The 13,233-nt window shown below is 38.6% G+C and overlaps 1 protein-coding gene across 1 annotated transcript; it reads right to left on the reverse strand.

Annotated features, from left to right (window-relative positions):
• Window positions 1–364: 364 nt before the first annotated feature.
• LOC310692615 (vomeronasal type-2 receptor 26-like) lies at window positions 365–6,428 on the reverse strand (the record flags this gene model as incomplete). Its single annotated transcript, XM_083473560.1, has 4 exons — window positions 365–1,266; window positions 3,266–3,284; window positions 5,008–5,235; window positions 5,610–6,428. 4 exons carry the CDS (start codon window positions 6,426–6,428, stop codon window positions 365–367), a joined length of 1,968 nt encoding a protein of 655 aa, XP_083329686.1.
• Window positions 6,429–13,233: the final 6,805 nt, after the last annotated feature.

The raw sequence follows: 13,233 nt of genomic DNA on the forward strand, positions 1-13,233 counted from the left end.
AACCAGTTATTTAATTCATCCTGTGTCTACTCAGGTGTGAGATTCAAGAAGTGTAGAGGTACTCGTTCATCCTATGTGTAGATTATTTTGAAGCGCTCCAGAATTTTTCCTGTGCCTAGACTGATCTGCTTCAAATGTCTTATTGAAAGTGATGTTGGATCGTATCCACAGTTTCAATCCTTCACATAGTCCCAATTCAAATGAAAAACATATGTTCCTATGTGGAATAACAAGAACATAAATGATAATATGATTCCTTCTATTATTTACATTTTTTTCAACTTCCTGACTAGGAAAGGTGCAATGAGACTGTTAATTGTCAGCAAGGCCAGGTAGCCTAAGACCCCCCAAAAACTTCTGTCATTTATATCTTTCTCCGTATCAATTGCTCTCTGTTGTTTAACTCAGGCCTCATCACAATAATGTAGCATTTAGGGGAAAAGATGCAAGCCAGTAATCCAGCACTGGAAGCCAAGATGGAGAAGATCTCCACAGCCACCATGTATTTTCCTCTGGTGCTCAGGTAAGTTGGAATGAAAGAGAGCCAAACACTGCAAAAGACCAACATGCTGAAGGTGATGAACTTGGCTTCATTGAAACTGTCAGGTAACTTTCTGGCTAAGAAGGCCACAGTGAAGCTGACAATGGCCAGGAAACCCATATAACCTAAGACACAGTAGAACATGAGGACTGACCCTTCATTACATAGAAATATAATTCCTTCCCTCATTGAGTGCATGTCCAAATCTGGGAATGGAGGAGAGATTGTCAGCCAGAGTGCACATATCACTACTTGAGTTTTAGAGCAGGAAAGGACTATGGAGTAAGCCAATCTTTTCCCCACCCATTTCCTGATACTGGATCCTGGCTTAGTAGCCATGAATGCCAAAACCACTGATATAGTTTTGGCCAAGATGCTAGAGAGGGCCACAGAGAAGATGATGCCAAAAGCCATTTGTCGGAGAAGGCAGGTCACCTTATTAGGTTTTCCAATGAACAACAAAGAACAGAGGAAACACAAGAGGAGGGAGATGAGGAGAATGTAGGTGAGGCTTCTGTTGTTGGCTTTGACTATGGCAGTGTCCCGATGCTTAATGAAGATGCCAAGCACCAGAGCTGTGATCAGGGACAATAAAAGGGCAGTGGAAGTTGAAACAATCGTCAGCACTTCATCAACAGCTAAGAAGTTTGGTATCTTAGGAATGCATAGATCCTGGCCTTTGTTTGGGTATAGATCCTTTGCACAACTTGCACAATTTTCTAAATCTGAAAAGAAGTTAACAAAATATTGAACCAGAATAGTTCCGAATATTAAAATCTGTATCAGCAGCAGTCCACCAAACATTATATTTCACCATGCAAATTTTGATACCATTCTGCCCAAGATTCCGACAAATCCTACACATAATCTGGAATTTTCAACAGAAGCAGCATGTTTGTCCCAGATGTACAAGCATTCCCTCATAGCCTGCTTTTAAATACCATAGGTTCTTTATTCGATATATTAATCAGCAATTACAGGTTGTAGAATGAGTGCCATCCCACCAAATCATACTCAAAGTAGTCCCACTGAAATAAATAGACTTAAGTAATATGAAATAAATACATAGATTGATTTCAGTGGGTCGATTCTGAGTATTACTATTGCCCAATACATTTTAATACTAGAAAATCCTGATCCCTTATTTTTTAATCCTGAATAATAACGGCATTTTTACTGGCCCTCTTGTTAATGCCATAAAATCTTTATGAGATGCTCATAGTGATTCTTATGTAATTACTGGTTTGTGTTTGAAATATTAATCCCTACATGTTGTACTAGTTTGGCTGATCTGTGCTGCATAAGTTTATTTTTTTATATAGATTCCTACTTTATCTCTACTTAGACTTTCATAACTTCTCATTCTTGTTCCAAGGCAGATCACAAGCTGAAAGGAAGGACACAGCCAGCAACATGGTCCACCATAGCTTCTGCCTGGGTGCTCATCCCTTGTCAATATGTATTGAGTCTTGCCCATGTTTTCCATAACACTGTGTCCCATGTGATTCTTCTTTCACAGGCTTGGTCTGAATGATTTCAAAATAACAATTCATTATCCTCCAAGTATAAGTCCACTTTCTAGTGTCTTGAAATGTGCCAAAAATGTACAAGCATTCCCATGGTACTTGATATTTTGTCTTGGGCAAGCCTCCTTTTACCATCCTGAACAACTTTTGCAAAACTTGAACTTTCTCTCTTTTGTGTCTTCTTAACCCAAGTTCCTCTTCAGTTGCTGGAAGCTTCTTAAGTCTCATAATTGCTTCTCAAGGTCTCCTTCCTCTTTGACATTTGATCCTAGTAAGAATGTCTCTGCTGCATGCATTTCTTTCTCTGGATCGCAAGTGTTTTTCAGGATACTTTCTCATACACAAAGCAATTGATTTTTGCAATGTGTCTGATACTTCAGCTAGAAGCTTTTCCATTATGGGTTGGATTGAGATTCATGGTTTATCCAAACTTCCTCTTCTCTCTCAATACCAGAAATTAAATATACCATCAATGGAAGCTCCTTTTATGGATTATAAATCACAGGTTCAGCCATTATTACACTATGCTGTGAATTTGTTTGTGTTAAAATGTATTATATACGCAATATTTTCCTGAAGATGATTACAGTGGTACTTTGGGTTACATACGCTTCAGGTTACAGACTCCGCTAACCCAGAAATAGTACCTCGGGTTAAGAACTTTGCTTCAGGATGAGAACAGAAATCGGGCTCCGGCGGCAGCAGGAGGCCCCATTAGCTAAAGTGGTGCTTCAGGTTAAGAACAGATTCAGGTTAAGAACAGACCTCCGGAATTAAGTACTTAACCCAAGGTACCACTGTAACAGAAAATATGAAAATAAAAAATTCCTTCCAGTAGCACCTTAAAGACCAACTAAGTTAGTTCTTGGTATGAGCTTTCGTGTGCATGCACACTTCTTCAGATACACTGGAAAATATGAAAATATGAAAATATGAAGAAACTGTACCTAAATGAACACTGAGAACAATGTACAACAACATAATTTTAAAAAATGTGCCAAGTTAATTATAACAAACTTGCAAAACAGTCTCTCATATTTTACTTCAGTAACTTGAGCAATCTGGTCTACCATGAAATAGCATGTCCTACCCTTCTCGTTTGAGACCATCCCATCTGGACATGGAGCACAATCATAGCAGCAAAATTTCTCTCCTTCTCTCTTTTTCTTCCCATAACCAGGTTGGCAGATGCCATTACATTCTGAAAGGGGTGGCACCTATCCAAAGATATTGGAAATTTAGCATTGAATAAAGTTAAGGGAAGAGTTTAGTATTAAATAGTTTGTAGAATTCTTCGTCCATCTGATATCTATCATGCTTTAAGCAATAGTACACAGGGGCACATTCCTTCTGTATTCAAACTCAGAAAGATTCAAAGTTCTATGCTCAGTCTTATAAACTAGATTTGCATGTCATTGAATGTTACAAACTGAAGGCTTGACTCATAAATCTCACATAAAGTAATGACAGGAAACATCTATTTTCTGTAATACATGTTAGGCCCTGCCAACATTTTGTTGTCATTCCTTATTTCTTTATACCTTTTTATACTGCTCTATCAGGCATTGTCTTCTCTTGGTGGCTAAAAAACATACACCATATGCAAATACAATTTCAATAAAACAATATTATATAAAACACAACCTACAACCTATAAATCAGCTTATACCAGCAGCCAGGTGGAACGGAAGCGTTTTCATCCTATTTCTGAAGGACAACAGTGACAAAGCCAAATGAACATCTAAAGGGAAGTATTTCCATAGACCAGGAGCCACCACAAAAAAGTCCTGTCCCTAGTAGCTGTGTATGTACATAACTCATTTAAAGAGTAGCCTAAAAAGCAGAATCACCAATATGGATCTTAAGGAGTTGGGCGTGCTCATGTGCATAAAGAGAGTTCTTCAAATGATACCTTGTCACCAATGAAATATTCACCTTTCATATAAAAGCCATGTCTACAATATGCCCATAAAATATGGCATTACACTGATATTCAATTTTAATCATGCATTATGTTAAGAAATGCTTTTTCAAAATTATAAGCGACTCTCCAAATTGGGGGGGGGGGCGCTACGTTTTGGGCTCCCACACACATAAGTGAAATGCATGTAAGTGGGGAGCATCCTGCAGAGTTGCCATGACTCATGAGGCGATCCTCCCCAGAGCCCATCAGGTGGGGAGGCTGAGAAGCCTCAACAAAGTCCTACTGTACCTCTGGCTTTCAAGGAGACCGTTTCCAGAGCCTTAAGAGCAGTGCTTTCCCCCCCAAGAGGGTACGCAAGGGTATGAACTGGCACCTCTTTATGTGTTGTTAAGAAGTGTGGCACTTACTGTAACAACTTCGTGAGGAGTACTGGCACCTATTTTTCCAGGAAAAAACCACTGCCTAAGAGGATGTTCTTTTGGGCTACAGGGAGAGTCTCCTCGTGAGCCATGAGGACTTTCCAGCTCTTTCCTGACACTTCTGGGTTACCCGTACTGCACAAGTATGCAGACATATGCAAATAAATTGTGCATAAGTGGGGAGTTGTTTATACTTCATATCATTTTCTGGATGACAGTGAATACCTGAATATGTGAAGTTGCGTCTCCACCCCCATTATTCTGCCCAGACACTGAGGTCCAGCTTCGAGGGCCTTCCGGCAGTTCCCTCAATGTGAGAAGTCAGGTTACAGGGGACCAGGCAGAGGGCCTTCTCGGTAGTGGTGCCTGCCCTGTGGAACGCCCTACCACCAGATGTCAAGGAAATAAACAACTATCTTGACTTTTAGAAGACCTCTGAATGCAGCCCTATTTAGGGAAGTTTTTAATGATTAACTTTTTTTGTTTTTAATAACCTGTTGGAAAGCACCCAGAGTGGCTGGGAAGATCTGCCTAGACAACAACAACAACAACAACAACAACAACAACAACAACAACAACAATAGCATTATTATCCACCTGAGTCAAACTTCTGTGCCATTCAATTCTGGCCTCATCAATGGTGAATTCTTTCCCAGGAGGAGCCTGAGGGTCCAGCCTTCCCACTTTGACTCTGACATAGGATTTATTTGGGAATGTGATCAAATTTGTAATATCAAATCCAGCGTCCAATTCTCCATGTTCATTCAATGTAATTTCATCTCCAGCACTGTTGTTGAATGACATTCCTTGAAGAAATGAATGGAGCTAGGTGGAAAGTGAAAGAGAATCAAATAGACTAACAAAAATAGGAATTGGTTACAGAAATAGCTTTCCTAGATGGATTTTACTTATTTTTCTCTTTCAGGGAACCTTTACAATTCACAATGCAAAGTTTCTGACTTTCAGTAGCCGACAAAGGAAGAGAGTGTAAAATCATGAATCAATTTAAATTCAGTTCAAGTTGCTGTCGAGAGAACTTTCAAAAAGAATAATTGAGGATATGTTAGGGCATACACATTATCATCTGAAGGGAAGGGAGGAATTTAAAAGCATGACAAGAGCTGGGTGCTCATTTTCTCTAGAAATTGGTTTGGTAATGGAATACTGGTATCACAGAACTGTCGGTACAGAAGCATTACCTTCCAGGGTTCCACTTTCTGATAAAATAGCTTGTCTCCACCCTCCATTTTTCTGAAGTTGGTTTTAGTTGAGGAAGTCATATGTAAGGCTTGTGCCAAAGCATAAACTGCATTATAGATACTGTAGCTATGGCCAGTCATGCTCATTTCAAAAAATGGTGCAGGAAGGCTCTCCAGCATCTCCTCCCCAGTACATGTGTCTGCTGGCCCAGTGGAATTTGAAAGTGAACAACTGAATGCTTGTTCCCAAAAATCATTGATAAAACCATCTTCATCTGCCCATGAAAGATTTATATTCTTAAGAAATTCTTTGAAATCCCAAAGCTCCTTTGCATGAATTGAGAAGCAGATAGAACCATGGAACATTTGTCTATCAACCTCTGTAATCTTTTGAAAAGTGTACAAGGTAAAATCAATTTGGGCTGTCGTAATCCAAACCTTTTCTGGAGATAACATCTTTTTATACCGAGGACTGATTTGTTGAAGTATCTTGAGTGTTCCTATAACACCTCCCAACCATCGAACAGTTCCACTGTCTCCATATATAATAACTGCTTTGGCCTTGCTCAGCATGAAAGTTGGCAAATTATTCAGTAGGTCATCAACCATTTCAAGTACATTACCTGAGAAATATAAATGTTTCTGAACTCTTTCTGTGAATGCTGAACATATTCCATGCTTGGAAAGTATTGGCTCTATGGTCTGCAAGAATGTTTCTCCACCTTTGTCGTTTATAGCAATGAGCCCGACCCATTTCCATCTGAAATGCAGAAGTAACTGGATAATTCCCTGATACTGAAGGCCTTCGTTGGGAACCATGCGGTAAAAGGAAGGGAACTTTATCTGATCAATGGCTGCTGGTTCAAATGAACCATATGAAATCTAAAACAACAACCAGACATTTTAGAGTGGAATCAGCGGCCCATAATCCTTACATTTATTATTTCCCCCCTGTACACTGCAATCCTATAAATTTCCAACAATTTAAGCAAAACTCTGCATTATTTTATAGAGACAGACAGACACACCCACCCACCCACCCACTTTTGCTCACTCATATCACTGGTGCAACAATTCCCCTTACATACAATAGAGTTAATTTAATAGAATCAGAAAGCCATCTTGCCCTTATCATTCACATCTCTGATTATCCATGTTATACCCCCTCCCCAATCAGTTCCAATAATTCAGCTTTTACTTTTCCCCATTCAAGTTCCTACTGGAAAGAAAGAAAGAGAGTGAATTATACTGGAAGATTAAAGGAAACCCCTCTTATCCCCAGACTCAAATCCTACCTGTGGAATCTTGTAAAGACCTAAGATATCTGCCAAGTGTGAAGAAATATCAGAATCAAGTCCTCCGATTACTCCTATTACGTTATTCTGAATGCCACATTTGTAGTTTGGGACAAAGTGATATGATTTAAAGAGCAGGTCCAGAGTGGAACGATAGGTCATCTTTGAATCAGTATAGCTGTCGTAGATGTGGAACCCAAGAGTGGCATTGGGCAGGATCCTGGGATTCTCATTGATCTCATCAACAGCAAACACCAAGGCCAGGATGTGCTGGTAAAACTTGGTCACCACGCTGCAAATAAAGTGGCTGGCTATTTCATGGGACTTTTGAACAGTACACAAAGTGGTTTTATCTCAGTAGTGGTCTACTCTAATCAGAATGATTAAGCTGTCAGAGTATACATATAGGGTACAACCACTATACTTAGTCATTAATGAAGCTCTGTAACAAAGGAGGAAAATGCACCCTGACTCCATTTTACTGGATTGTGCTTCCATAAGGATAGGCCCGTTTTGAGCAGTGTGTAGCTCAAATCGGATTTTTAATCTCTCAGCAGATATAGACTGTGGAGATGTCTATAGAGAATGGATAGATTGTCTTGAATTTCACTTCATGAGTGCTGTCCATTTTGTTCTTTATCACCATTGAGCTTCAGCTACAAATGCCTACTGAAGCGTGCTACAGTTTTTGGAACTATTACCACATTTGGAGTGTTCCTGAACCTGCAAAAACTTCCTCCAGTACTGGACCTCTGTGTGTATTTTTAGAATCCAGCTTTTTATAGGTTGAAACCCAGAAGTGTACATAAAAGGAATGTGATAAGCTGCTTCATATTCAGCACACCAATGTCAGTATTTTCTTTACAGGCTGCCAGCTATTCTCCAGTGTTTCCCAGAAGGATATTTCCTAATCATATTTTTAAAAAACCAGGGAATGAACCTGGGACTTTAGGCATGCACAGCCTGAGCTGTACTGCTGAGCTCTGCTCTGTTCTGTAAATGAAGTGTTATATTTTTGCTATCGTTCCCAGTTTTCCCTTAGCAAGACGTTTCATTACACAAATGTGTGTTCCCTTCTAGGATGCTTTAAGCCTCTCATTCTGTTCTACAGCACATCCCCTTTGCTGGTAACCACATTCTATTGGAGATTTAAAATGAAAAGATAGTATGAAATTTCCTCACTATATCTTACTCTTCATAGGTTGAAAGCCTAATGATAACCTTTAGGTTGAAGATCATTTAGGAAATGGGTATTTTAAGCCAAGTCTCTCTATGTGCATATATTTCAATGACTCATCAATGATTAACCATCAACCTCACACACTGATTTTCGCTGGAAGTCACTGATGATTAGGATATAATAATAGTATGACTCAGAGAAAATGGACAATTAATTAATTAATAATAATAATAATTAAATCCACTGCCCAATGTTTAGTAGGAATAACTCAAACTAGCTAACAGAAACGTTATTTTATTATTTTCAAAACCTAAACAGGATTATTATTTCAATTCAGTACAACTAAGAAAATTCACAACAGCCAAAACTAGATGAATATATACATTTCCGCAGGAAAAGATTAACAGCAAATATCTCAGGCAGATAAAGTACCAAAGAACCATTTAACCTCAAAGTCCTTTTTGAAGAGGCAGAGAACACACTATTAATAATTACAGGTTATGTGTCAGATGAACAATTTTGTAGTCTTATGACATATTATGCAAGAACCCATTGTACCATTTCAGTACATTTAAAAAGATCCACAGCACATCTTAGCTTAAAATAAAATTGCACATACTATAATGCACGAAAAAGAATAGGCAGTTTAGAATCACTAAGTGTTGGAGACAGGTGGACATTCTATAGATTTGATGCATTTACTGTAAAGCGTTATCTAAAAATGGTACACCAGAAATTTCGACAGAGTGAAAAAATGAAAATTATCAGGGATTTCAGGAGTACAAAATACAGAATCATTTGCGGGGTTTGAGTGGCAAAATTAAACTTGGAGGAAAAAATGTATGACATTAAACCCACAAGAGGATAATAAAACATTCAACTTTTAAAGGACACAGCAAGTTCGGTCTTGTCAAACCAGAATGCTCCTTTGATTGCAATTTTAGATAGAGCAGCCGGCACATTTGGCCTCATTTGTTCTGATATCATCTGAAATACCTGTGGAGTCTGCATGTCGGTCGTTTTATGTGTCATCCACAGTTTTTTCCTCATCTCATCACAATATAATTTTTAAAACTGTTTCCCCCACCCTTTCATTTTTTGCACCTCCTAACAAATAACGCAGGAATGTTGGGAGTGAGTGAGGAACAAGCCAATGACCAGAGTCAATAGTTGTTAGGGCTACACCTTTTTCTCTGTCTCCCAGTGATTTACTTCTCATCTCCTGCTTTTCCCCATTCCTCTCTCCCTCTCCCTCTCAGCTGTCTCACTTCCCCACATGCTCTCTCCTCCATGCCACCCATATGCTATTAAGCTGAGGGCCATGTGAGGCCCATGGGGTAAAGGTTCTCCACTCCTGAAATAAAGAACTATAAAGCTTGAACATGTCTGAAAATTTGGGTGAAATACAAAAGCTGCCCCATACTCCCCTTACATAATGGAAGCTCTCAGAGGCTATGTATTATAACAAAACCATAGAGCAATTGGATCATGAAAGGCTAATGTTTCCAAATCTTCAACTGCTAGAATAGGTATAGTCTAAATATACAGGCATTTGAGTTTTTCATTTTCTTAACGTCCATCCAGCCAGCCATGAAGAAGCAGGTCTATTTCTGGTTTTAAACAGTAATCAAAGCTATTTGCAGACAGCCACACTAATAGAAAGAATTGGTCAAATGAAATCAAGGGACATTTCCTTACGATGGGGTCTTATAGGAGACTTGAGAAGGGTGTCTGTTGAATAAGATTTTGGGGGAAACGTAAAGCATATGAGACACCATCCCGCCAATGAGGAGATCACCTGGCTCATACCACTCATGTGGAATATCTACAGGATTATTATTGGTGAGCTTAACTGTATGCACTTTGCACAGCAAATCTGGGAGCAGCAAAAGTAGCAGCAGCAACATCCTGTACTGTAACTTCCCTTGGAACACAGGAATTCCTGTTTACAATATTAACTGGTTGATCACTGTAAGAACAGAATGCTGGACTAGAAGGGCCTTTGACCTGATGTGGCAGAGCTGCTATAATGTCAGGATCTTATTACTACAAATGGGCTGGATTTGAAGATCAGTTGGATGGCATCTGGCTCTGCCAAGGAGCTTCTCAAAGGGACATCTTCCAATCTTATCCTTAACCTCAACAGCATGCCATATGCATGCCTTGAATGCTAATTAGGAAACACTGATTTGAAGCTTGACCTAAACAATGCAAGAAGGAAACTAACTAAAATGACAGTGCCTTCCTCTCTCTTCTCCCTAATATTAGGTGCCCCTGGAACACGTATGTACTTATAATGATTTCAGTAGTGCTTGTTTAACTGTTTTCCACTGTATTCTGGAAAGCACTAGCCAGATGAGTTGATTATGGTGATTTTTGTAATTACTACTGAATTATTTTTTGTTTACTCCGTTGTGAGCCATCAGTTACAGAACTCCAGAAGTAAATATGTTCAGCAGATTGTAGGTATTACATTTAAGCTCCCACGGTGCATGGACTGTGGCTAGCAATGCTTCAGCCTATGGTGACCATGCTCTGTGCAATTCAGCATCCTTTGGGCCAAATGGCTTTGTTTGGTTGAAGTCTTATCCTCCTTCTCTGAACTCTTTTTCAAAAAAAATTATATATCTTTATTAATTTCAAATAAATACATTTATGAAAAACAGATGTACATACAAGTAAACGAACATACAATAAAACAAACAAATAACAGAAAAATCAAACAAACCACCACAATATAAGATATAAGAAAATTAATATAATTATCATCATATATACTCTTGGTATTGAACACAATTATTAAATTGATAGAAAAGAAATTTAAAACTGACTTGCAATTAATTTCGCTGTACTTTGTCTATTCATTACTTTATACGGCACAGTTACATATTTCTTATATAATTTCTTTTTACCTCCCTATAAACTTATATTTGCTAGATGCAGATATTCTACCATTAGGATTTGCCAATCTTCTGTGTTGGGTATTGTTGTGTTTTTCCAATTTCTTGCTACTAAAATTCTGGCCACTGTTATTCCATATATGAAGAAGAAGAAGAAGAGTTTGGATTTGATATCCCGCTTTTCACTCCCCTTCAGGAGTCTCAAAGCGGCTAACATTCTCCTTTCCCTTCCTCCCCCACAACAAACACTCTGTGAGGTGAGTGGGGCTGAGAGACTTTACAGAAGTGTGACTGGCCCAAGGTCATCCAGCAGCTGCATGTGGAGGAGCGGAGACACGAACCCGGTTTCCCAGATTACGTGACTACCGCTCTTAACCACTACACCACACTGGCTCTCTGAACATGAACAATGTTCTTTTCGATTTCCCTATTTCTTTTGGCAAAATGCTTAAAAAAAATTTTCTGGCCTCTTTTTGAATGTTAATTTAAATAATTTTTTAAGTTCTTCATATATATTATTCCAAAAAACACAAATATCTGTACATTTCCACCAAATATGCAAATAAGACCTAATTTCTTTATTACATCTCCAACATATAGATTATCTGTTCTTATACATTTTAGCAAGTTTTTCTGGAGTTTCGTGCCATCTATACATCATCTTCATTGTGTTTTCCCTGAGATTGTAGCAGGCTGAGAATTTTATGTCTTCTCTTCCCGCCATATTTTTTCCCATTGTTCCATGTAAATATTATAGCCCAAATCTTGCACCCATCTCACCATTACAGCTTTCACTTGTTCTTCCTTTACCTCCCATTCCAATAGGAGGTTGTATACCCGTGAGATATATTTTCCTTTACTTTGTATCAATTCTTTTTCAAATGTTGATGTTTCTTTTGCAAGTCCTGCTTTTTTATCAATGGTTAATTTTTGATATATTTAAAAATATTGCAGCCAGTCTGTTAGATACCCTTTATTTTCTTCATATTTTTTCAATATAGGTTCATCCTGTTGTCCTTCTAATAATAATCGGTATGTGGCCCATTCCCCATCCATATTCTTTTTCTTCTGTAGGTGAGCTCCATGGGGGAATCCTGGGTTCTAGTATTCCTTTATATTTTGACCAGATCTTATATAATGATTTCCTTATTAAATGGTTCAAGAAGCCCCTGTGGACCTTTACCTTCTCATATATTAAATAGACATGCCACCCATACCAATTATCATATCCCTCCAAATCTAATACATCAAAATCCCTTAATGTTATCCAATCTTTAATCCACAATAATGCTGCAGCTGCATGGTATAGCTCTAGATCAGGGAGCGCGAAACCTCCTCTCTCTATTTTATCTGTTAACAGTTGGAATTTTATTCTCAGCTTTTTTCTCATTCTCTGAACTTTGTCCCCCTACTAATATTAATTGAGAACCAAAGCTAGCTTCAGTTTTTTCTGTCATAAATCTATCATGGAAGGCAGGTTGTGTGAGTGTTCAAGGCGATGAAAAGTAGATTAAAATAAAAAAATATACACACTCAGGCATATTGGACATGAAGGGAGATTTCCTGTCACCTGATTCTTCAAAGTCACAAGAGTTCAGAGAAGGAGGATAAGACTTCAACCAAACAGAGCCATTTGGCCCAGAGGATGCTGAAGTGTACAGATCATAGTCACCATAGGTCGAAGCATTGCTAGCCACAGTTCCTGCACCATGGGAGCTTACCCAGATAAGACAGAGGAAGGACAAATAAGCACTATGTAAGTTTGCAAGCAAACTCACATTGGAGTGATTTTCTTTGTACGATGAGGTTTAAACTGTTGCAGGACCCCACATCAATTAATACAGTTGTTATTGAAACCAGGAAAAAAATGAATATCCAACTAGCACAACAGGGCTTTCTCTCCTCTCCAGCCTCTGTATGCTCCCCACACCTTCCACAAGACACACACACACACACACACAAACTGTGCACAAGAGGACAAAAGGTTAATACTTCCCCAATTTGGCATGCAGCAATGCTTGTGGAACTATCTCCCCAATGCTACATTAAATTCTCCCCTCACTCTGGGTAGAAAAACTTTCTCTACCCTCATTGTCCCAATTCCCAAGAAATAGAATTAATGGATCTGAATGTTCCTCTTGTATCTTTGAGAGTAGCAATTATTTCATCACAAGGATTTTAGATCTTGATGCTAAAATGTAATACCTACAATCTGCTGAACATATTTACTTCTGGAATTCTGTAATTGA

This window comes from Podarcis liolepis, assembly GCF_965112155.1.
Source record: "Podarcis liolepis genome assembly, chromosome: 13".
NCBI classification, from domain to species: Eukaryota; Metazoa; Chordata; class Lepidosauria; order Squamata; family Lacertidae; genus Podarcis; species Podarcis liolepis.